The 25,341-nt window shown below is 28.9% G+C and overlaps 12 protein-coding genes across 12 annotated transcripts; 6 read left to right on the top strand and 6 right to left on the bottom strand.

Annotated features, from left to right (window-relative positions):
- The first annotated feature begins 31 nt into the window (after positions 1 to 31).
- Positions 32 to 1,494, top strand: ASCRUDRAFT_76225 (uncharacterized protein). Its single transcript, XM_020193384.1, has one exon. It carries the CDS (start codon positions 144 to 146, stop codon positions 996 to 998), a length of 855 nt encoding a protein of 284 aa, XP_020047174.1. The 5' UTR covers positions 32 to 143; the 3' UTR covers positions 999 to 1,494.
- Positions 1,381 to 1,863, top strand: ASCRUDRAFT_20256 (Rab family GTPase; the record flags this gene model as incomplete). Its single annotated transcript, XM_020189628.1, has 1 exon — positions 1,381 to 1,863. A coding segment is annotated over one exon (483 nt), but the record flags the coding sequence as incomplete, so codon positions are not given.
- Positions 1,864 to 1,904: 41 nt separating this feature from the next.
- Positions 1,905 to 3,614, bottom strand: TRM11 (tRNA (guanine-N2-)-methyltransferase). Its single transcript, XM_020193383.1, has one exon. The coding sequence runs from the start codon at positions 3,591 to 3,593 to the stop codon at positions 2,205 to 2,207; it is 1,389 nt and encodes a 462-aa protein (XP_020047172.1). The 5' UTR covers positions 3,594 to 3,614; the 3' UTR covers positions 1,905 to 2,204.
- A 140-nt stretch (positions 3,615 to 3,754) lies between these two features.
- On the bottom strand, positions 3,755 to 5,445 carry ASCRUDRAFT_76222 (40S ribosomal protein eS19). The gene is made up of 2 exons (XM_020193382.1): positions 5,316 to 5,445; positions 3,755 to 4,391 (listed from the first exon to the last, which is right to left on the bottom strand). The coding sequence occupies exons 1-2, from the start codon at positions 5,333 to 5,335 to the stop codon at positions 3,962 to 3,964; spliced, it is 450 nt and encodes a 149-aa protein (XP_020047171.1). The 5' UTR covers positions 5,336 to 5,445; the 3' UTR covers positions 3,755 to 3,961.
- A 360-nt stretch (positions 5,446 to 5,805) lies between these two features.
- PPM2 (tRNA methyltransferase PPM2) lies at positions 5,806 to 8,136 on the top strand (the record flags this gene model as incomplete). Its single annotated transcript, XM_020190621.1, has 2 exons — positions 5,806 to 5,955; positions 6,046 to 8,136. Coding segments are annotated over 2 exons (2,241 nt in total), but the record flags the coding sequence as incomplete, so codon positions are not given.
- A 1,551-nt stretch (positions 8,137 to 9,687) lies between these two features.
- On the top strand, positions 9,688 to 11,262 carry ASCRUDRAFT_70722 (uncharacterized protein; the record flags this gene model as incomplete). Its single annotated transcript, XM_020191829.1, has 1 exon — positions 9,688 to 11,262. One exon carries the CDS (start codon positions 9,688 to 9,690, stop codon positions 11,260 to 11,262), a length of 1,575 nt encoding a protein of 524 aa, XP_020047169.1.
- A 145-nt stretch (positions 11,263 to 11,407) lies between these two features.
- ASCRUDRAFT_150967 (uncharacterized protein) lies at positions 11,408 to 13,168 on the bottom strand. Its single transcript, XM_020189288.1, has one exon. The coding sequence runs from the start codon at positions 12,790 to 12,792 to the stop codon at positions 11,554 to 11,556; it is 1,239 nt and encodes a 412-aa protein (XP_020047168.1). The 5' UTR covers positions 12,793 to 13,168; the 3' UTR covers positions 11,408 to 11,553.
- A 1,195-nt stretch (positions 13,169 to 14,363) lies between these two features.
- ASCRUDRAFT_35296 (E3 ubiquitin ligase SCF complex, Skp subunit) lies at positions 14,364 to 14,876 on the top strand (the record flags this gene model as incomplete). The annotated part of the gene is made up of 1 exon (XM_020190589.1): positions 14,364 to 14,876. The coding sequence occupies one exon, from the start codon at positions 14,364 to 14,366 to the stop codon at positions 14,874 to 14,876; it is 513 nt and encodes a 170-aa protein (XP_020047167.1).
- A 75-nt stretch (positions 14,877 to 14,951) lies between these two features.
- Positions 14,952 to 16,370, bottom strand: CDC43 (protein geranylgeranyltransferase type I subunit CDC43; the record flags this gene model as incomplete). The annotated part of the gene is made up of 3 exons (XM_020190593.1): positions 14,952 to 15,300; positions 15,385 to 15,652; positions 15,689 to 16,370. 3 exons carry the CDS (start codon positions 16,368 to 16,370, stop codon positions 14,952 to 14,954), a joined length of 1,299 nt encoding a protein of 432 aa, XP_020047166.1.
- A 3,257-nt stretch (positions 16,371 to 19,627) lies between these two features.
- On the top strand, positions 19,628 to 20,596 carry ASCRUDRAFT_150948 (uncharacterized protein). The gene has a single exon (XM_020189287.1). The coding sequence runs from the start codon at positions 19,792 to 19,794 to the stop codon at positions 20,395 to 20,397; it is 606 nt and encodes a 201-aa protein (XP_020047165.1). The 5' UTR covers positions 19,628 to 19,791; the 3' UTR covers positions 20,398 to 20,596.
- Positions 20,597 to 22,559: 1,963 nt separating this feature from the next.
- On the bottom strand, positions 22,560 to 23,078 carry ASCRUDRAFT_13849 (uncharacterized protein; the record flags this gene model as incomplete). The annotated part of the gene is made up of 1 exon (XM_020189138.1): positions 22,560 to 23,078. One exon carries the CDS (start codon positions 23,076 to 23,078, stop codon positions 22,560 to 22,562), a length of 519 nt encoding a protein of 172 aa, XP_020047164.1.
- A 1,630-nt stretch (positions 23,079 to 24,708) lies between these two features.
- On the bottom strand, positions 24,709 to 25,299 carry ASCRUDRAFT_76217 (uncharacterized protein). Its single transcript, XM_020193381.1, has one exon. The coding sequence runs from the start codon at positions 25,187 to 25,189 to the stop codon at positions 24,965 to 24,967; it is 225 nt and encodes a 74-aa protein (XP_020047163.1). The 5' UTR covers positions 25,190 to 25,299; the 3' UTR covers positions 24,709 to 24,964.
- Between the last annotated feature and the right edge of the window lie 42 nt (positions 25,300 to 25,341).

Raw genomic sequence — 25,341 nt, 5'->3', positions numbered from 1 at the left:
GAGCTTTCGTAAGTTCGAGTCCGGACTATTTTTTGGGTTTCGAAATCCGACACAGCTGGAGAAAAAAGATTGGGTAGCTGTTAGTGAATATGTGTTTACGACTGCCTATTAGCGAATAATTGGTATTCGATGAGTATTGGAAAATGGGCAAAGGCAACAAAGTAATCAAGGCTACCAAAAGCAAAAGCAAGAGCAAGAGCGGCAAGACGAGCAGCAGAAACACCACTAACGACGTTGGCAACAATAGCAATAATACCAGCAATAATACCAGCAAAGATGGGTATGAATTTCCTTCAAATGTTGATAAGTTTTTGAGAACTCGAATGAAAGATAATAGTTATTTCAATATCAATAAATACAAATTTAAATATGTGATTTCGCCTTCTCAGATTGTCATAATAGAAAACTTTTTTATAAAGGAGTATTGCGATGAGATAATTCTCTCGATTAATGAAAGATTGAAGTTTTTGACCACGCCACTTGTTAAGAATAAAAACTACGCAAGGAGAAACAACGATAGAATCGTATTAGACCACAGCTATCAGTTGAGTGGTAAACTATATGGCTATTTGAAGAAAATAGTCGAAGAACACGATGTTGAGATGGGAAATAACAATGAGAGTGAAATGACAGAGTTTTTCAAGGGATCAATAGGATTCAACCCCCAGATTCGAATCTACAGATACAGCAAAAACCAGTTTTTCGAAAAGCACTATGACGAGTCAGTCAAATGCAGTGTTCTCGACAGCGAGAAGAGCAAAGTCAAGGGCAAGACCAAGTGGACGTTGTTGATCTACCTCACAGGCGACGAGGAAATCAGGGGAGGAGGCACCATGTTCTACGACCCAGAAAATAGCAGCAGCTGCATCAACGTCCATCCCAAGAAGGGCATGGCGTTGTTTCACAAGCATGGAGACGACTGTCTTTTACACGAGGCCGAAAGAGTGCACCAGGGAGAGAAATGGGTGCTCCGAACAGACCTTGTGTTTCCTTTATAGAGCAGCAGAAGAAGCAGAAACGGCAGAAGAAGCAGAAGAAGCAGAGTTGTTTGGCTGGAGAAAGGTGTTTCAGGCGGGAATCGAACACGCGTTCTGTGCTCGCTTTTTGTGACATTTCCCCCAACAGCAGATGGAAGCAGATAAAAGATAACAGTAAAAGATAACAGATAACAGACAAAAGATACCACAGGATATAACACAAGATACAACACATCAGATATATGGTAGCAGAAAATCATAGCACTAGTCTACTTCCTCTTCGTCCCCCATCATGTTGATTCAGAATCCCTTGAACTCCATTGCCACATCCACCTCTGTTGAGCACAACGTCAGAAGCTCCATCTTAATCGACCATAACACTGAAACTGACCAAGATATTCCGGTCTTGAAGATACTATTGATTGGCTCTACTGCTGTTGGAAAATCTGCTTTGTTGCTTAAATACTGCGACAATACCATTAGAAACAGGCAACTAAAATCCAGGCGAGATAGTGCTGATCTAAACTCCGATAATAACAACATCAATCAACTATCAACTACCATTGGAATTGACTTGAAAATCAAATTGTGCAACGTTGATAACAAACTATTCAAAATCATTATGTGGGATACTGCTGGTCAAGAAAGATACAGAACAATAATTCCGTCCTTATATAAACATTCAAATGGAATATTATTGATCTATGATATTACAAACAAAAAATCCTTTTTAGACCTTAAAAATCTCTGGATTAATGAATGCATAAATTACAATAACAATCACAACGACACTATCTATTTCATTGTCGGTAACAAAAGAGATTCTGTTAGAAATGAAGAATCAAAAAGACAAGTTTCCTACGATGATTTAAAAGTTTTTGCCAATTATCTAAATGAAAAGGTCAATATAAAGATTTATGGCTATTATGAAGTTAGTGCTATTTATCTCGATGACGCTAAACTGCTATTTAGAACTCTAATATCTACCATAGTCACAAATAACAAATATAATATTCACAATAATTCTAATAACACATCCAATAAAAGCACCTCCGAAATTATGAAAAATATCAAATCCAATCAGAATAACAATAAAAAATTTAATAATACAATTGATTTAGAAAAAGACAGGATACAATATTTTCCTTTTTCTTGTTGTTAGTTCAACTATCCTTTATACACTAATATATAAAAAAATGTTTTTCTTTATAGCACTTAACACTTATTTTATTTGATTGTATCTTCAATACTCTTAAATCCATTGAAATACCTTTCACGAAAATAACTTTTATGAACCTCATTAAGCTTAATTGTTTCTCCCTTATATTCGTTTAAATCTCTTTTAACATAAACTAACAACCTCCTTGACCACTTATTGAATTTTTGTTCCATATTATATATCAACTCCAATTCGCAATGTCTTGGTATTACATGTTCCTCGTTTTTAACTTCGTTTACTGTTGGCATCCAAAAACATAGTCTACCATTTTTATTCAATTTTTTACTCGAAAACTCTAACAACTCATCCAACAATTTTTCTAATTCAAACGCTTTTTTGGGCTGAACATAATCCTTTCTCAAAAATGATTTTTCCCCATCAATTATTATATTTTCTTTGCCTTCAAATCTTTTGGGTCGGTTTGTGCCTAATACTTTTAATCCCTCTCGAACCCCATATGGTGGATCGCATACTATTGTATCTATTTTGAAATTTTGGCTTAAACAATGATGTGTAAAATCCATAGCCAAAACATCAAGAAATTGTAAATTTATATTCAATTGCTCAAAATTAGAACCTATATTGATCCCTTTCTCTTTATTCCCATTCAATGTTCTAACATCAATATCTGATCCAATTGTTATTCCACCAAAATTAGCAGATGTTAATAACAAACTTCCAGTCCCAACAAATGGATCATAAACCAACTTATTCTTACTAACTTGGGCAATATTTGATGAAACTAATGATAATTCACTCTCAAAAGTGGTTGTACCAATATACTTTCTTGTTTTCAAATCATATTTTTTCAATATATTTGATGTCCTTAAACTTAATTGAACTTGTCTCCCAAAATAATAACTTGAATTTTCAACTTTTTTATTGAAAAGCTCAAAATTTTCCTTTTTATCTTCAGTTTTTTGATTCACTAAATCAATACGATCATAGTTTTCAATTATTGTAAATATTTCTTCTGGATTTTTCAAATCGATTTTCCCATTTAATTCTAAATATTGAAACGTTTCAATCATTTCAATTTGTTTTTTCAACGACTTATTCCCTTTATAGCCAATTACATCAAATTTAAAAGACGAATCTCTATATTCACTCAAAATATTTGGATTTGTTTTAAGGAAAATCTTGAGATTGTTGTGCAATTCAGTTAAATTTTTTCCTTCAGCGTAAAGTTCAAAAATTCCTCTTGTCAAAATGGTTCTTTTGATTAATCTCTTAGCCTGCTCATCATTGTCTAATTTAATTTTCAAAAATGGATGAGCTTCAGAATGGCTGCTGAAATCAATTTGAGGTATATTGTATAAATCAGCCAACGATTCCAACTCAGCTATTCTGAAATTAGGATTCGATTGGGCCAATAGAATCAAATAATCTTTGGACATTGTGTGCTGAACCTCTGTTATTTCAGAACCAAACTCGGTAGCTGTTGATGGATGAAGACCCTTTTGGAAACAAAAACAGCTGAAAAAAAGGCATTTGAAAAATTTCAAAACACACGTGCTGCTTTTGGTGCTTTTGGTGCTTTGATGGTAGTTGTTTTATTGAAAAGTTGAAGAGCGAAAAGGTTTATTTTACAGGTGCAGCCCCTGGCTGGGCTTTTTTCTTTTATTTAAAGTACATTAAAAACTACAGAAAATCAATTATAAAACAAATTGAATTTATGGATAGAAATATGACAGAAAAATTAAATAAATTTTACAATTCCTAGTTTATTAAACGATTACTGAGTAAATTAAAAGACTTGAAAGAATTATTCTTCATCAGATTCTTCTTCTTCTTCTAAGGTTTGGGCAGCAATACGGTCTAAATCTCTTTGGCCATTTTCTGATATTTGTCTTCCACCTTTTGGAGATAATTCAACAACACCAATTTTTTCTAAACTTTGTAAAACTTTTCTGTTGATTGAGCCAGAAGCATCTTGATGTTTTGATGGTTTGGCACCACGGTTAATGGCACCACCGTATAATTTGTTTAATTTACCAACACCAACATGTTTTCTTAAGTAAATGTGTCTAGCAGCTGAGGCAGCACGTTTGTAGAACCAAGTTTCAGCTTCTTGTGGAGGTAATTGGTTACCACATGAGGTTTTGACTAAATCAACGTAACCTGGGACTTCTAATTTACCTTGACGTTGTAAAAATTGAGCATAAGCATTAATGAAGCTTTGAGCTGGAACATCCCTATAAAAAATGAAAATACAAATTAGTTAGTAATTGGCACAAAAAAGGAAATAAGACGTCAAATTGCCTTGGAATTGTAGATGATTTGTTAATTTTGCACAATCTTAATATTATTAAAGCATAGTAAATTAAATTCAAACAAAATTAAAAATTATAACAATATCAATATTATTTTATTTAAAAAAACACTATCTTTGAAAAAAAAAGTTCTTTATTGTTACTTGATCTTTATATTTGATTAAAGTAGTGGTCTAATACATTTTAAATTTATCAAATTTTATTAAATAAGATGATTACTTTAATAGATTGCTAATAATATTTATTTTTAATTGAATGATAATCTCAGAGTATCTTGAAAATGGTGTTTTAATTAAAAACTCTGAAACTAGTATATTATGTGCAATTTTTTAATAAAATTCCAGTTAATTTTTCTTTCAATTAGTTTAAAATTTGAATATTATTAATTACTTTTATCTTTTAAAAATTTATTTATACCAGTTTATATTATAGAAGTGTTTTTTACTTTTTTAGTTATTTATACCGATTTTTTGGAATATCATAATTCAATGTATAAGGTTAATTATGAATGTGAAAATATAGAATTTTAGAGATCCAAGTTAATTTTTATATAATTTCGTTGATTTTTTCAATAAATTGTTCATATTGTATTAGGGTGATAAAAGTATCAATTTTTAAAGTAATTTTTATCTTGTGCATTTTAGAAAATTTATGTTGAAGTATTGGTTTATGATTTTTTTCAAAAATATATAAGTACAAATCATAAATATTAGCTCCAATTTCTGTGAATTCCATTGATTTTAAAAGATATTGGTTCCATTTACTTGAATAATAAAAGATAAGAACCATTGACAAATCATTTAAACCTACAATTCTGGCATAAGATAAATGGAAAAAAGAACCTACCTAACTGAAACACCTGCCATTTCTATTATTTGGTTTGATTATATTATGATATATTAAATCAACTCAGTACTGATCGTGATAGTGATTGTGATGTGGATATTTTTTCTGAGATGTTGATATTGGATAAATTGAAATGAATCCCACAGAGCTGTGATTGTCAACTGAAAAAAAAACGCACTTTCCGACAGAGCGCGGCTCTGAGCTACATAGTTAAGGCCGAACGCATCGGAAAGTATCTGCAATGCAGCCCTGTGATTCAGCGTAATTATGGGTACGCAACAAAAAGCAGTCACAACAGTGCTCACAACCATGCTTAATACTGTTTGAATATGCGTATATCTGCAAATGTAATTAAATGCTTATGTGTATAATATATACATTATTCAGCAGTTATATGCATTGAATCCGTGTCTGTGTATTTTTTTTTTTTTGCTGTTGATTGTGAATTCTTTTTTGTTGGTTTTGGTGTATTTGGTGTATTTGAATGAAAATGAAGTTGGAAGATGAGCTGCTTTCAATCCAGAAAACTCAGAAAATTCAGAAAAGGCAGGAAAAACAGAAATTTTTAGATTTATTGATTCAAGGAACAAATAATTCTTCGATTGTCTCAAAAAGATCTGTAGAGAGGTTATACTCGTCAGTATTATATTCACCATCTAATTGCAATGACAATGGTAATGACAATGGTAATGGTAATGGTAATGGTGAAAATAATATTATCAATAGAAAGAATAAAAGAAGCACCAAAAATGATTATTTTAGATACTTTGTTAAGAAACCTCAGAGAAGATCCCCAATCATCAATAGAGGCTATTTATTGAGAATGCTCGCTATCAAAAACTCAATCTTGTCAATTATTGATAGCTCAATTAAAAATAATTTAAACAATAATCATGATCTTAAATTTATAATAATCAATCTAGGCTGTGGATTTGATCCTTTACCCTTTGAATTGATTAACAACAATAATCTTTTAAATAATACCGATAAAAATGATTTATTGTTTATTGATATCGACTATAAAGATTTAATTGAAAGAAAAGTTTCAATCATTAAAAATTCTGTTGATTTATTAAATATCATAAAAAATAATAACGATAATAATAATGATAATGATAACATTTTAATTAATCCCAATATTTTATTACAATCAAATTCCTATTTATCTGTTGCATCTGATTTAAATGATTCCATTTCTTATAAAAATACTTTATCCTCCATTTTTAATCAGTTAAATGCATTAAATATTAATCAAAATAAAAAATTTATTAATATTTTTTTATCAGAAGTTGCAATCGCATATATGGATCCCATTCAATCTGATAAAATTATTAAAGTTTCAATAAACTTTAACAACAATATTTATAATAATCATTTTCTTTTATTAGAACAAATCTTGCCTTCAGGTTTTAATCATCCATTCGCTAAAAAAATGTTAAATCATTTCAATAATTTAGGTAGTCCAATAAATTCAATCTCAGATATATCTAATGGTTATCATAATTTAAATGATCAAGTTAATAGATTTTTACATTTATATAACACTATAAATAACAACAGGAAATTTAATATTGAAATTAATGATTTATTGAACTATTACAACCAAATCTTAGATAAAAATATTAAATTAAAAATTAACCAAATTGAACCATTTGATGAATGGGAAGAATTTTATCTATTTGCTCAACATTATTTTATTTTACATTTTAATAATGATCAAATTAATATTTTTAATGATAATTTCAATTATCAAAAAGTCATTGAAAACAGTTTATCAAGCAATTTATTAAATAATAAATCATTTTCAAATTTAAATTTATTTATTCAAAAATCCAATTCAAATAATTTACAAAGAAAATTTATGTCCTCCTGTAAGATCTCAAATCAAATCTTTTTAAATAGTGGATTTCAATCAACTAGATTAAATAATTCAATGTTATTATCAACAAATTTAACAAAATCAACAAGGGATACAGATTTGATTATATTAAAAAATCCAAATGATAAAGGTTTATTTCCAATTGAAAGAATGTGTCATTCAATAACTAACATTGATAATAATAACTTGATTTTAACAGGGGGTAGAACTTCACCAAATAATTATTTAGATGATTGTTGGTTATTAACTAAAGATAAAAATAGTTTATTTAATTGGAAAAAATTAAAGTCAATTCCAAATTCCAGATTTAGGCATTCAACTTTTTTAATCAATAAAAACACTTTAATCTTATTTGGGGGAAATTTTAGTTCAAATAATTCCTTATTTTTAAGATATAATATTTCAGAAGATGAATGGCAAGAAATGGATTTTAACATTAATATTGAAAATATAATTTCAAGCTGTTTGCACTATAATGAAAACAGCAAAACCGGATATATAATTGGTGGCATGAATTCTAATAATAGAATAGAATCTAGTTTTTATTCATTTAAAGTTGATTTAAATAAAAATAAAATTGAATTGAGAAACCTCGGAGAAGATAGGTTATTTAATAGATATGGTGGTCAATTAATACTGAGAAAAAGTTTTGGCAATAACAAAAATGCTAATGACAAGGAAACTTTGTTATTGATTGGAGGAGTTAGCGACTGTTATTTGTTGGATCAATACAATTCAATAATTGAGATTGAGATTGAGATTGAAACCGGGAATCAGGTTAAGATTAATTTTATAAAAATTGATGAAAAGATATGGAATAAGATGCCTTTATTAATTGGATTTAATTTACTTGAATTCAATGAAAGATACAAAGTATGTCTATTAGGAGGTGGTGTTTGTTTTTCATTTGGATCAATTTGGAATGACATTTTAATAATTGATAGCAAACCCGAAGAAAGTAATAAGAATTATAACGAGAATGATGAAGAACATGAATTAATTAAAATCAAGGATGAAGCTATTACAAATGTTGAATTTTTTAATAATATTAAGATTGAGAGAAACTCTGTTGATACTACAAAGATTAAAAAAAGCGATAATAACAAAGAAGATAAGAAAAAGATTATGCAAAGAAATGGTTTAAATAATTTAAATAACAAAAATAATAGCGGGACTAATAGCGATTATAAAAGACAAATAAGGAGAATGAATATTAAAGATTTAACAGAGGATAAATGGGAAAGGATATTGGAAGATAATAAGCCAGTGATATTTGAATATTGTAATTTAGGAGACAGTATCAAGAATTGGAGAAGAGGTGAATATTTGATTGAAAAAATTGGAAGAGATAAAAAAGTGATAGTCCATGAAAGTTGTGATGACAGTTTAAATTTCAATAAGAAAAACTTCAACTATAAAACTGTCAAGTTTGGTGAGTTTATTGATAATGTTTTCAGCAAAGATAGCAAACAAGAGAAAAAATACTATTTGAGATCATTGAGTTTCGATAAACCAATGGCTAAAAAGACCATATTTCAAGAAGATTATAAAGAGATCAGTGATGATTTTCAGGTTCCCAAAATCTTTGAGGATATCTACAAGAATAAACAGTTTTCATCGATAATTCGAATAACATCAGTCGGAAGCAAGATATGGTTGCACTACGATGTGACAGCAAACCTTCTCTGTCAGATCATTGGAACCAAAGAGGTTAAGATCTTCAATTCAAAGGATATAAAGCATTTAAACTTTCCGATTGGGTCTTCCAGCTCGTTGATTGATGACATATTCGATGAAAGCATCGGCAATGAACTAGTCAACAGGGCAGATAACTTGAAGCTAGTTGAGTATGTGGAGGTATTGAAAGCCGGAGATATACTATTTTTGCCCCGAATGTGGTTGCACAGCACCAGAGTCGTGAGCAATGGGTACAAATTACCCTCAATCAGCTTGAACATCTTCTGGAGAGACTTGGAAGAGAGATTCTACTCAAAGATTGGAAAGGACATTTACGGAAACAAGGACTTGAAGCTCTACGACGACGGACGGGTCATCTTGAAGAAGTTCGAGCGGCTTTTTGCGACAAGCAACCCGCACACCGGCGAGCTTCCGAGTGACGTAAAGCGATTCTACGCGCTAAAAATGCTCGGCGAGCTCGAAACGGCGCTCGGATTGTCGGTCAACCGCCGCTGAAACCTGCGGTCCCGCCAGAAATTGTCTGATTTGAAAAAGCATATACTAGAAGCAGGCCGGCCCTCTGCTGCTGCACCGCAAGCGCGTGGATCCGCTCTGCGCGCTGTGGTTTCCTGCAGTGCTCCCCCTTGTATTTGGGACGTTTGGGCCAGCAAATTTTTTTCTTGCGTTGTTTTCCTTTTTCTTGTTTGGACGTGGACGATTTGTAGAAGTTATCAGTTTGTTGGCAAGCTGAGAACTGTTCATCAACAAATAAAGCAAGATATTGGCTCTTTGAGAGATTGCAAGTGAGTTTTGGCTATGGACAGCAAAGATAATTCAAATTCTACCAGATCGAGCCCAATTAAGCTTAACAGCTCAAATTTTTCCATGAACAAAAGAGGTACAGGTACATCAAAAGTGATTGACAATTTGCAATCGACCATCGACGAGTTGAAGAATGAATTAAGATTGTCCAAATCTAATCACGACGATTTGAAGAAAAACTATGATAACATCAAGAAAAATTACAACAATGTTATTGACCAATTAGCTAATACAAAACATGAAAACCAAATTATTAATGCCCTTTTGGATAGAAAACAAAGAAGAATTCAAGATCTAGAGAAAAAATTATCTTTGTCCTTGATATCAAATGATGATTATAAATTCAATTTGAAGAATCTTGAAATCAAAAATAAAAATTTATTAAATAACGAAAAATTTAACTTGTCTGAGATTCAAAGATTGAAATTAGCTTATGACACAATTTTATCCTCGCAAAAGGAGATTAAAAATTATTATTTATCTCAATTTAAAAATTTAAATAATCAATTTAATTCATTTGTAAATAACTTTAATACAAATAATTCCAATATAGACAATAACTTAATCCAAAATTTCAGCTCATTAGAAAAAAATTATAATCAATTGATTTTACTTTATAATACAAAATTCAATAAAATTATCAATTCTTTAAAGACATTATTAAACTATTCTCAAAATTTTAATAATAATTCCGATCATTTTCTAAACCAGTGCAATTTAATTTTTAATCAAATTAAATTAAAATTATCTTTAGATATTCCTTCTTTATCTCAAATACTCACAAATTCTTTTAATATAAATGATTTTGCTGATTTAAACGAATTAAATTCGTATAATAATAATAATAATAATAATAATAATAATAATAATAATAATAATAATAATAATAATAACAATATTAACAATATTAACAATATTAACAATAATATTGATAATATTGATGAAATCGATATTATAAAAAATAACAACAGTAACCTTAACAAATCAAATGATCAAATGGATGATTTAAACAACAGTCTAAATAACTTGGGTTTTTTAGACCAATCTTCGAATAATTTAGATGATTTAAACGCCTCTCTAACCCAATTAACTTCTTCAAACCATTCTATCGATTTCAATCATTCATTAAATCAATTTAATCTCTCAAATCAAACTATTTCCTCGATCTCTTCAAATCCCTCAAATCCTTCAAATCAATTGAATTCAAACCCAAACCCAAATTCCTCGACATCTTACAAAAAATTCAATAAAAAATTACATTCACCCATCAATATCCCCTTCACTCCAGTTTTGAACACTTACAACACCCCTAACCAATCTCCAATCAATAATAATAACATTGGTAATTTTAATAACAATGACGACTTAGATTCTGATAATGATGCTCAAAGTCAAACTGGTAGTATCGCCGGAAATTCTTCTCAAGCTCAACAAAAAAGAAGAAAAAGAAAATCGAGAAGAAGAAGACCTAAATCTCAAATTATATCTCCTAATTCTCAGCAACTCAACAGTTTGAATTTATCAAGTGCTCAAAAAAGGAATTCAATTCAAATACAACCTTCCATATAAATTCAGCTTTTACTATTAATCAAAGTCATTGGTTGGTATTTTAACATTAACATTTTAATAATCCAACATTCTGTTTTGTTTCATTTTGTTTTGTCTTGTCTTGTTTTCCCTACCTTCAGTTTTGTTTTTGTTTTTTTTGTTGCCGGCTTGTTTGGTTATACCCACTCATCATTTTTATTGGTTTACCATTTAAATACTTAATCATTCATTTATATATTTATATATTGATGTATTTAATACTAATTAATTATCATTATATATATCAACATATTGTGATAAACTAACGTGCTTTCATGTAAATCTACTAAGTGAAACAACAAACTGATTATTTTGTTTATCTGAAAAATTTATCAGACAATAACTAGATCCACTATCAACAAATTTAACCCAAGAGTTTCCACATCCAAAAACTTGGTCGTATCCAATTTTAAAAAATTGATTTTTATTTATTTCAATTTGTAAAATTTCAATCTTTTTTGGCGAATTCGTTGAATTTGATAGTAAAACTAAATATTTGTTATCAATAAATCTAAATTCAGTACAAGTTATTGAAAACTGATAAGTTTGCGTGCTTCTCATATCTAAAATATAGTGGATCACAAAATCATCATAAATTAATAAATAATCTTGATGGTCTTCATTAGCATTAACTATTCCAATCAAATTTCTAGAATACAATGAATTCAGTTGTTTTTGGATTTTTGTTTTTAGATAAATTCCTTGAAGATTAGTATTATAAGCAAATTCCTTAGTAAATTTGCTGAGTTTTAACTTAAATTCTGATAAAATTGCTTTATGATTTGCGTTTCCTAAATTAAGAAAATTAATCTTAGTATTTTTCGAATCACTGTCCTCAATAAATGTGCCAATTTCATCGCCCAAAATAAATTTCAGATTTTCTGTGAAGGTTGCAATATTTTTAGTAAAATGTTCTATAATTTTGAGGGTAGTGAATTGAGAAATTTTTAAAATCACCTTGTCATTATTAACTACTAAATAGCTTAAAAATATATGGCTGTCGCATTCAACGATTTTAAAATCAAGAACATTACTTGAAATTAATTTGGTGTATTGTAATGTTTCAAGAAGGTGTTCCCTTTTAAAAATATCGTTCATTATATCAGTTATTTTCAATAGGAATAAAGTGGAATTCTTTGTTTTAACAACAAAAGTACAAAAATCTTTAATATATTCAGCCTGGTGAATAGAGAATTTTGATTTAGATTCTACTTTATTAAAGGAGCCAATTTTAAAAAAACTTAAATTTTTAGTTAAATTTAAACTTGAATTTAAGCATAAGTCTTTCGTCAAATCTAAACTTGAATTTATCCATGAGTCTTTATCTATTTTGAAAAAATAGATACCTTTATCATTTGCGATTAGAAGGTAAAAAAAAGGGAGATCATGCTCAAAATGTAATTCTTTAAATATTGAAATATTTTTAATATCGTAAGAATTGAGTAACACGTTAACCAAATCGATGTTTGATTTAACTATAAAATCTAAATTTCTAATATTATTTTTAGACATTTCTTTTGAAAAGATATCGTCGTAATTTGGATTTATATCAGTTAAGTTGAGATTTCTTTCAGCTCGAGTCAAATGTCTAGAATAATGATGGATTTTAAATGGGATATTTTTTCGATATTGGTTATTAACAATAACATTTTCAAGATGATAAGACCATTTTTTGACGTTTTGTAAACCGGTAATTTGAAATGAGAATTGACAGTTGGATGATAATAAACTGATTATGGAAATTTCATGAAGATTTGAGTTTTTGTTTAAATTGAAGAGAATTTGTTTTTTTTCATTTATCGAGCAATTTATATTTGAGGAATGGATGGCAGAAATTAATAGGAAATCAAATTGTGGAGTGTAAATATTGATATTTAGATTATAAAACGAATTACCACCAAGTCTTCGGGTGGATGCAACTTCGGTTAGAAGAATGTAATCAGTAAATAATAGTATGAAGAAATAACCATTTAATTTTTTTCCATTGACTAAATATTGAGATTCTAGCAATAAAAGATCATTATTTGGTGGTTTAATATGGTTTTCATAAAAATAGTTGATATTTTTCGATAGAGGATAAATGGCATGATCATCTGCAGAAAATTTAGAGGTATGAGAAGGGAAGGAAGGATCACGAAAGATAATTTTAGATTTATAAAAGTCAGAATAAATTTTCTCAAATTGTTTTCTCAAATTGGTGAGTTTGGCGATGATAGTTGAGACATCATCAGGATCAATAAAAGAAAGAGTATTTAGTTTTTCAGAATGGGATTTAATATTTTCAAAGATTTGGGTAAATTGTTTGAATTGATCAAACAAGAAATTTTCATTAAAGATGTAATCAAAATAGGATTTAAAATTTTTATGAATAAACTTTTTAAATTTTTTGTTTCCATCAAATTTATTATTGAAATAAAATAAAGAAGTTTTATAAAAATCTGAAAATTGCGATAGATGTGAATTAAGAAAGTCTTTGAAGATATTTAAGAATCTGAAAGGGGGTATTTTGTGTTTATAATTGGAGATCAAATCAAATAATTTGTTTTTAAGAATGGCTTGATAACCATTTAAAACGTCTCTTTTATCAAGAAAGTTTTTTAGTTGCTCGTATTGGAAAGAATTATTGGATTTGACACTATTTTTGACTACGGTCTCTTTGAACTTAACAAATTCATGAACAACTAGTTCCTGATTTTTAATCACTTTGAATATAAAAGCCCAGATAGCAGTTTTCAATTTCAGTTCTGTGGTGGAAGGAGCCTGTTCTATTCTTAATTCATCAGCCCAATATTCTGAATAAGTTGTTTAACTGAAGTGAGCTCGTTGCCTAAAAGACTCAGTCAAACAGTTGAACCAAATAGAAGAAAAGAAAGAAAAGAAAAAGGAGGAGAAAGTCGCAACATACTAAGCATTATATAGCTCGTTGAGTCCATTCTCTAAGCTCCAGTTTGGGCTCCAGCTCCAACGAAATAACTAACTATGTTCTAAAGACATTTCCACGGAGAGGCAATCAGAGCCCACCCTGGAAGATTTAAAACGGTTTGAGCTTATTGTAGCGTAGAAACAGCACTAACAGCTCCAACATGACAGCTTCCAAACGAGTCACCGTCGTCACCTCGGACAACAGACGCTTCAGCATCGAACAGGCTCTTGCTGAGAGATCTGGGGTGATTAGAAACATCCTTTGCGACATGAATGGCGACCAGGACGACCAGGACGACGACAACAGCGACATGAAGGAGATTCCTTTGCCTGAGGTTAATGCTCAGACGTTAGCTGCTATCTTGCGCTGGTGCAGCCACCACAAGAGCCTGAGGTTCCCAGAGTACAAGGACAACGAGGAAATCGTGGGTGTGGCTCTCGACAAGTGGGACAGGCAGTTCTTGGAGACGTTGGACCAGAAGCTCTTGTACGACGTGGTATTGGCCTCAGACTACCTCAACATCAAGCCCTTATTGGTTTCGGGTTGCAAGGTCTTGGGGCTTCTGATGAAGTCGAAGACTCCTGAGCAGATCAGACAGCTTTTCAACATCAAGAAGGATCTTTCAGCTGAGCAGGAGGCCCAGATCCAGAAGGAGAACGAGTGGGCTTTATGATCCAGTGCTGGTCAATTGTTTTATTCAACTGTTTTATTCAACTGTTTTATCTAAATGCTTTTACATACTTTTTTCTCACCATTTCAACTGCTCCATAAAGTTTAAGGCATCTTTCGATATCACCAAACTCTCATCGATATCCTTCAACTCCCTGACATATTCGCTGTCCAACAACTTCAACGCTGCAACTGCTAAACAGCTATGTAATGGATCGCAATAATCGCTCTTTCGGTTCTTCATAAACCCTCCTAAGATTTCATCCTGAGTTTCGTTTAATAAATATAATTCAACCCCTTTAACGTTAATCAATTTTTCCAATTTTAATAACTTTAAAGATGCTGAGCACCAAAATGCATAACACGTATCTGATGCCTTATTGGTTCTCCCATTAAATCCCCCATTATCGTAAATTCCATTATCGCCTCTTTTATGAAATTTGATCACATTAGCATCATCAAATTCACCAGAATCTTCGCTTTCATTATCGCTTCCATATACATCTTCATACTCATCTAACTCTTGCTTGTTGTATTTGTTATACCAAATTTGTCTTTGACACAACCATTTAACTAATTTGTGATAATTTATTCTACTATTTGTCTCTTTGGAATCTAATTTATTGATTAATTTTAATATTGCTATCCCACAAAAGGTCAATCCAGCTTGAGGTTCATCAAAGGGCTCACCACCAAACCCTCCTTCATAGTTAGTGCAACTTAAAACATATTCATATAAATTTTCAATATTTATATCCACTTTTTTCAACTCTTCAATTTCTTTCTCTTTTTCTTTATTCTTATTATAATCATCACCATAAATCTTGTCAATTTGTAGAATTTTACGGATAGAACATGCTATTAAACAATACCTTAAATCATTTTCCCCAAATGGTTTACCATATATATCTAAAAGTGGTTTAAAACTTCCATTGGGTAATTGGCATCTTTTAAGATACGATAAAATTTGAAATCTATCAATTCTTTGACTCATACTTTCATCTCTTAATGTTAATAATATACAAAGTGCAAAATAAGTCTGAGATAAATTAGCTGGATCGTAATTCCCAACAATCTTTAATGATTCGTTCATTTCATTTGATCTGTCAACTAATGGCAATTTTAAATTGACTGATCCTCTAAACCCTTCACCCGATTCCACCAAATGCTTGTAAATAAAATCTATTATTATAGACCGTTCTTTCTTAGTTTTAAATAATTTATTATTATATTCTTCAACTCCTTTACACAAATCTAACCCAATTAAATTAAAATATATAACCGACATCTTAATTGGATCATTAGATTGAAATGCATTGGGCAAGAAATTCAATAACATTCTAAAATAATTCAAATGCTTTTTCAAATGAAATTTTAACTCGCCATCATCAATTGTACCCTCATTATACTGCTTCTTCCCATGATATTTACCATTTCTATCATAAATCTTAGCTGTGTTATCTTTTGCAACTTTCAAAGAACAAGGAAGTGAAACCATTGAATAGTTTTCCATTTCTAAAAATTTCGTTTTGTTTTTTATAACCTTTTTTTAAAATGTTATTTTACCTGCCTATTTTTCACGTTGGTTCTCTTTTTCCAATCAATATATCTGATATATGATACGAAATATAATCTTTCCTCTGCCTGATAGACTGTTTAGAACTAAACAATTTCTGATAACACCAGTTTAAACTGTTTGGGTCCGCATTACTGGATATCTTTATTTGTATGCATTATTGTGCAACTAATGCATACATGAACATTCAAAACCACTCCAAATATATGGATCAAATGTTTTTGGTCAAAATAAATCAAATAAATTATCCTGAACTCTAAGTGTGTTTAAACCAAACAAAAAATAAAAAAATAAATAAGAAAATAATAATATAAAAAACTATTCTTTTATTACTCAACCGTAATCGATCTGCTTTTAATAATATAGCCCCATATTTTGTGAATCAAACTAAATTGAATATGTACATGCTACTTTTTCTCTTCTGGGTTTATTTGGAAAAAAAACTTGTGAATTTCCACGAAAAATAATAGAAAAAATCAAGAAAAACTTGGAAAAACTTGGAAAAATTTAGAAAAATTTGGAAAAAATAATAGAAAATAAAAAATCGAGACAGTTTTCTTTTATGTGGACGTAGTGTTAAGTCTTTAAATTTTGAATTTCATGTTTTGAATTTCGAATCTAAAAATTGTAAACCCTTGAAATTTTATTAGCCTAACTGTCCAAATTAATTTTTAAAATTTCGAAATCAAGTGTTATTTTTTCTAAAAGAAACATTTTTGGTCCTTGATATTGATATTGATCTTGATATAGGTTTTGTTAAGTTACTTAAACAAATTCTATATTATTCTTTAAAGCATTTGTTGTGCTAATACTCCTCTGTTAAGTGCAAGAAATTGATCCAGCTTATACCGAAATAGTTTTAAATTCTGCCTCTTTTAAACCTGATCTATAATTTTGAAATGAAAACTACAGCTTTGAGATCTTTTGCCGTTATTTATGCTTAGCATTCTACCAATTGGCTTAGTATCACTCAAACACAGAAATACCTTGAAATGGCAGACTATTCTACCAATCTTTGAGTGTTATGTGCTTTATCTTTTCTCTTCATGACACCAGCAGACCCTTTGTGACACAACGCTCGAGGTCTGTCATCAAGTGACTACCGGTTGCCACAAACGCGTGTGATCTGCATGCACATGTATGATTGTAAGCTCTTGGTGCAGCATGAAAGCAAAACCTTATGTTCACAAAAAAGCTTATTACACCTGTCCTTTCCAAACACTCAGAACCTACGGATCGGATCACTTTTCCACTGCAAAATCCGTATTGTATGACTATTTTTTACTCTGATGCTAGTTGTGTTTTATACTACCTGATAATCTAACGATTTGAGATTTGACATCTGAAACTTGTGATTGGTGATTTAAGCAAAGGCCTCTCCGTAGTCAGTAGCGATTACTTCTTTAAACCTCATCAAAATAGATCCGTTTCTCCTCACTCGTGCAGGTTTTCAAGATTGCTACTATTATCTTATCGACTTATCTACTCCATTTTTTTAAGATTCATCATTCTTTTTTCTATCTTACACAGCACTCCAGTTGACCGTTGATTTAGTGGAGCATTGCTTTTTCCCTTTATTCAATGATTTTGTCTAAAACTGCAGCATCATTACAACCAAGTCAGCAGCTAGATAATAGAATTGTCCTTTGATTATGCTTTATACTTTCATATATAGTTTTTTCGCTTTGAATAAGATAATTAGTACTCACCGTATGTGGCAGCTGGCAAACGAAAGGAACGCCAAATTGATTTCTACACTGGATCGAAACAATCGCTCTAATTGGCTGACCGTTGTAAACGCTCCCTTTTCTGTTGTCCCAGCTCCTGTCCCGAATAGCCCTGTCCCGCCGGAACGCATCTCGAATCATGCCTCTCCGTATGTTAAGGGTCTGTTCCTGCTCACGCAGGTCTGTAGATGTTGCTGCATAAGAAAGTCAACAAGTATGACAGAAATACAAATCACCTAATCAATCATATTATTTTGCTTTTTATGAGAATCATCCAATAAAACCTTCTTTTTTCGTCTATTTTTTTCAATTTGGACTGGTTTTATAATCTATTATGCTAATCCAATTCTATTGCCTCAATTGATATGAGTAACATCAATCATTTATTTGCTAATTACTTCTGGACTAAATCGCCCAACTTAAATATTTGAAAACACATGAAGACGACAGAAAAACAAATCATTACAATATAATCATTACCATCCAGCTTGGATTATTTTGAAATAAAAATTCCAAAATTTATGGCATTCTATTGTGCGTTCTTATTTTCGGGTTAAGTTGAATTTTAGAATCATTTTGTCTTCGAGTAATTGATTTTAGTTAGTTGCTATTTAATAAAAAGGAATTATAATTCAAAAGTTAATGTCATATATTTTCCCTTTTTAATTTTTTACCTTTTCACTTCTTCGCTTTCAATTTTTTCACTTTCTTTTATTTTTTTTGTTTACTAGCAGAAAATCGTTAAAATCTTGAACATGTTCAAGTCTGGAAAACAATGTATTTTGCCATTACATAAATTCTTGTATCAAAACGTTACCTATTGATGACACAATTACAGTTGAATATTTTTTATTAAATCACAAATCTTGGAATTTAGATCTAAGCTTTGAGATTTATCAACCAATAATACTATTTACCTTTATAATTATGATTTAAAAATATAATAATACGTTAAAATGCTAATCAACTTAATCATCTTCTAATTAACTTCAATTTCACCTGTTTGTGGTTTTTAATAAATCTAAAACCAACAGAACGAAGGCAATCTCAAACATTCATTTTACCCAAACTTTAGACTCATTTATTATTTATTCCATCTATATAAATGTATTTCAATTTTCTATTTCTTTTTTGTTCATTTTTTTATTATATTCTATTCTATTGTATTGTACCATATTATATTATATTATATTATATCCTTAATTGTTTTGTTTTAAATTCCAGTAATCCTTTGGTGGTGTATTCTGCGTTTGTGTTTAATTTGTTTTTCTTGCCCTACATCAATTAATATAACGGGAAAATTATTCAATAATATCTCAAATTTTTTCTTTCCAATAGGAAATCAAATAAAAAAGCTATTCTTAGACAAAATCACAAAATTGAAGAAAGCTTCAATTTTATAAATCTATAAAATTCTACTGCATTTATTTAAATCACCAAAACAAATTTATCAAATAAGAAAACAAATAACAATAATTTCATATTTTAATATACTTACTATAAAGAATACTACTAACAATAACATCTCTTACACCAAAACAGTAACTATTTAAAAACAGATTTTTAAACATATTTTAACACATTTTATTGTTCTGCTATTTGTTATTAAAAAAAAAATGAAAAACTTTCAAAAGTTTAAAATTTTAATAAAAGTTTTTAGTCTTACATTTTTAGTAATTTTAATAATTAAACAGAATTTCCTTGTTATAATGAATAACTGGATGTTACAATTCAATCACAATACTTTAATTAATAATCAAGTACAACTTATTCCACTGAAAGATTATAATTTTCTTAAAAATTATACAATAAGTGAATTAAATGAATTAAATCATGAAAACTATATTAAAAATCCGGTTTTAGCAGTTGATAATATTGCACAATGTGAGATTAAAACAGATAATGATAGGAATCTGCTATTCTTAGAAACATGTTTTGACACCTTGGTTAATGAGCTCACTCAACAGTTGAATCCAAGTTCTTCTTTAAGTGACTACATGACAATTCCAGTCTCACTTTCAACAGTTTTTGAAACACCAGAACCAGATAATAGAAAATTTTACTGCTCACTCTTAAACTGTGATGATTCAAGATGCTACTCCTATGTGAGATGTGATGAAACCTGTGAACTAGTTCCAATTCACTTAACTGGTTTTAGAAGAAATTTAATTGTTTATTGTTCTGGTCATTGCATTTGTCCAAAGGTTTATTTATTTGACTAAAATTATTCCTTATTTATATTAGATGTTTTCAACAGAGACATTCATGGACATTAATGTACTTTGGAATAAAAGATTATGTGCAAAATTTTTCTACTTTCCAATCTCCTTCTGTTATTCAAAGACTTTTATTAGATCATCAAGATATTTGAAATTGATTTTCTAAAATAAAATGTTTTATTTCCTACAAAGATAAATTATTTTAAAAAGTTTTTATAAAAAATATCAATCTGCTTATATTATATCAAGTTTTTCTCTAATATTTTTCTGTTATTTTTTCCTTTTTCATTGTTTTTCTCTTATTTTATTATTTTTCTCTCATTCTTGATTTTAAAACTAAATAAATACTCATTTATTATCTTTTTTCAAGATTTTGTTTTTGTTAATCCGGAGAGATAGAAATGGATTTCCTTTTTTGCCAATTAGAACAAGATTCTGTTCAAGCAGAAGTTGCAGTCATCAAAGACTTCCTTAATATTTTTAATAGATTTAAAACATCTCTTATCAGACTCTTGAAACCAAACATTTGCTTTATAATTTTATATTTATATATTTTTTGCACAAAAATTTGAAATAAATATAGATAATAGTATGTACATACTTTAATAGCATTAAGCCAGCAAAACCGTTATTCATACATTAATTGCGCTCAATCAACAACATGCTACTTTCAACGGCTTGTGCTGCAGCATCATTAAATAGAAATTGGTTTTATAATTGTTAATTATGAAATTTAAAAATTTCTATAAGGATATTAAATATTGAGCATGTCAATTGTTGTCATCTAAACTAGAAACACATTCTTTACGGCCTAATAGAATCTCAGAGATCGTCGAAGCAAATTAGAAAAAAAAAATCATATCAACAAATCTAAAATCACCAAGTAATATTTATATATTGATTTATTGGAAAAAAAATATATACAGAAAGATCTTTTGTGTTCTTTGGTGATCGTAGTAATCGGTTTTTGTTCTTTCTATGAGGATACATGATCAAGAATTTAACAGGGCTGTTATTGCCCTATTTATTCTATTTTAGGAATGCCACTTTTGGTAGCTAAAGAGAATTCCTGATAACGAGGGGTTGATTGCTATTTTCGCAGATGTTGGGTGTATCAGTGGAAACGGAAATAACTTAGCATTAGATAGTTTTGGGCGCGAAAATCGTTGACTGTGTTATAAGCCCTGGTGATTCTATCCATCACGCTGGTTTTTTCAATTCAATGCATGTGTCATTATCTGCATGAACATACCTGCCGCTTGAACAAAACCACAATCCCAAATCCCAAATCCTAAATTTCAAATTGTCATAAGAATAGTTTACAAATCTCAACTGTTCACAAAAAGCTCAGTTTTAAAACCTCAAATATTCAAACAATTAATATATAATTAATTATTATAGTTATTATATAGATTAAGCTTTTAGTTTAGCACTTAAAATACTCGGACTGTTAAACAGACTTTTTTTCTCTGCAATCATTTGATATCAAAATGAAAAACAAAAAAATAACTAGTACTAAATAATATTGATTATTATGTTTAAGTAATTATTTCAAAGAACAAAAAATATTATCGTTTAGAATTTATTATTCCAAACTTTCAATCTTAAAATTTGAATAAAATTTTTCGTAACTTAATACTATGAGGAATTTTTGGTTTTAGACTCTAAATCGGAAAGTAGCTTTTAATTAAAAAAAAAAAAATTAGCAAAAATCCTAAGGAAAAATAAAAAAAAGATATTTGGTATTATAATGCATATAAATATAAAAATATAAAAAAATGATTAGATGTAGATATAAAATAATGAAAAGTGTAACAGTGCAGTATTGAGAAATTGTACCTGTTGGGTTTATTTTAATCAAGAGTTTACCCCTTGGATTTTTTTAAAAGAAATAAAAAAAATGCTTAAAAGTAATATGAAAAACAAAAAAGCAACTCATAATAAATAAATCATGCCAGAATTAAAATAAAAAAAATGCAACTGATATAAAATTTAATAAATGCAGTCAAAAACAGAAACAAAAACAAAAATTAACAAAATTAGAATCAATAACAAATCATTAAAAATTAGAAAAACAAGCTCGGAAATTGTTTATAGTCATAAATGATTAGATTGGATAAAAATTAAAAATTGAGATTGAAGATAAATAGAAGCAATTCTATTATTCAATGACACGAGCAAAAATTTAAGCAGTGGTTAGAATTCGATAAATTTGGTCTTAGTGATAAATGGCCAAAATCATCACAATATACCTGTTGAAAACAAAGTTCCTCATCAACTCCATCGCAAGATATTAGGTATTTTCTGAATTGATTTTTTGCAAAAAAAATTATATGGTTTTCATTTATAATTTGAGAATATTCAAAGGTATTATTCTTAGCATAGGTTTCTTTAATGCCATTAATATTACGGTGTTTTGAAATTATTTGGTTATCAAAGGAGTTTTTGTTGTCTAAATAATTCAAGTCTTTTTTTATAAAATTATGCCTTGGTAATGGACTTTCTTGGTGGATTAACAAACATTTATTAAAAAACGTTAAAAGACAAATATTATCAATATAGGATAAAAAATTTTTATTTTCAATTATTTTTTTGATCAAGATTGTTAAAGTACCAAAAACCACTAAAACCATTGCAATAAAAATAATAATCAATGATTTTTTGTTGACATCTAATAACTTCATTAGTTTTTTTTAAAGAAAGAAATCTCTTTTAATTATTTTTTTTTTTATAAGAGTATTATAAAGTTGGATCAATAATGAAGTTTCTTAATTAAGGAAATGGAAGCCATAAAATTCAAGTTTGATAGTTGAGATGAAAAAGGAATAATAATTTAACCTGTTATTTTAATTGTTATTATTTTTATTATTACTATTTTCTGGTTAGTTTTCAAACTTTTAGTGGAATTAAAAAAATTTAAAAAAAAAACAGTATAAAAAAAATACATAATAGAAAACTTGATGAGCGAAAGACAAAGATATATTTATAGTCTTGTGGTTTATCGGGTAAACATTTTTGCTTTTTCCTTTAATCTTAATAAATGGTTATAAATTTTTTGTAAATTGATTTGATAAGGATAATTTTAAAGTACCCTTAAGAATTTGTTAAAACAAAAATTCTTGGAAAGCACTAATAATATTAAAAACATAAGAGGACATTTAAGAAAAACAAAGAGAAAAGAGATTAAAAAAGAAGTCAAAAAATGCAATTGAAAACAAATTAGGTTTTATTTTTTGAATAATTATTGAGTTTTAATCTATTGAATTAAAAATATTTAAATAAATTACAAATCAACGTTAAAGAATAAACTTAAAGACTACTGATTAATACTGAACATTAAATAAAAAAATAATTTTTAAAACAGACATCAATTAGTTGTAAAGTAAAACCTCATTTTCTGTGAGGTAATTTGGTTTGAATACCAATATTATTAATATATATCCTTTTATCATAAACGTAAAATAGCATATTTAAAATTATTAGCAGTGAAGGAGTTACAGGCCTTATAAGATCATAAGACTAAATAAAGGAATTCGAATTTTTTAATTTAAAAAGAATGAGATTTGGCAATATAATTTATTAGTTATTAATTATTAATCACAGATTATTTACAGAAAGAAGTTCAGATAAAGGTATTGTTTTTTTGTTTTTTTTAATTAAATTAATTCAAAAGATTGAAATAATTTTGATTTCAACATAATATTATTGATAATTACCGATCAACTAATTGGAGTGAAAAAAATATTTTAAAACGTTAAAAATAAAACCAAATATAATTAAATGCTGACTTTGAACAAATTAGAAGTACAAGAGTACAAGTGCAGAATTTAAAAATATTTTAAACCAAGAATAATCAATTATTCATTTTTGTGTTTCAATTGAACCAGAATTTTTTCAATATCATTGGTATTTAATTACATGTTAAGGCTAGAATAAACCGAAAGAGACTGGAATAAAAATAATTTGAATAGAGATCAGATCGCCGAAAAATTTGGCATTGAGCAAGTTCAAATAAGACAGCATACAACTAGGAAAAAGATCAAATCAAAAGCTGTAATTAATATGCTATCATGAAAGTGTTTTCACTTATCAAAGGATCAATAAAAGAAATAAATATTGACATTAATATGAAATACGATATAGCAAATTACTGTTATATTAGAGTTTTCTTTATGTTTGAAGCTATGACAGCACAACAAAGATAAAATAGAAAAAGAAAAAGAAAAAGAAAAAGAAAAAGAAAAAGAAAAAGAAAAATAAAAATAAAAAGAAAAATAAAAATAAAAATAAAAATAAAAATAAATTATCATATATCACAATTTTCAAGATCCTTATAATTGTTGTAATTTTGGAATGATTATTACTTGATCATAATGAGATAGTTTGACTCTTGATTAAAGGAGAACCCGGGAATGAAATACAAAAATTTCAAGAAGCAAAAAAAACAGCAACAAATAAAAAGTATTCTTTAAATAGAAAAGAAAACAAGACAGCCTAAAACAACAAACATATAAAAAAAGAGAGATAATTCTCAGTTTTATCAACTGCTGGTCAGAGAAAACAACAAGGTTCAAAATCCCAAATCCAAAGTCCAATATTTATCTGTAAGCCTCCTCTCCTTCGTGCACCAGTCAGTACCATTATTATTCGCCACTACCACAACTTGGAAAGGCCCAGTCAAAACTGAAAAAAAAAGACCCTTGAGATCGTGCTTCTCGAGAGCCATACGCACCAGATGGAGCACATCAGGAAGATGGTCGAAATGATGCATCTGCTGAAAGAAAATTGTGCACATGTCCCTGAAAAAAGCATTGTTATTGCATTGATTTGCATAAGCAGACAGGCTTATGTAAGCAACATGAACCAACAGCAGAAGTCTTGGCATAGGTCTAAATGAAAAGCGCAAACATCCAGACATTCTGCTGGGCCGGACACTGGCCAATCGCT

This window comes from Ascoidea rubescens (genome assembly GCF_001661345.1).
Source record: "Ascoidea rubescens DSM 1968 unplaced genomic scaffold ASCRUscaffold_7, whole genome shotgun sequence".
Taxonomy (NCBI): Eukaryota; Fungi; Ascomycota; class Saccharomycetes; order Ascoideales; family Ascoideaceae; genus Ascoidea; species Ascoidea rubescens.
Note: the sequence above shows the minus strand (reverse complement) of the source record. Positions and strands in the feature narration are given on the sequence as shown.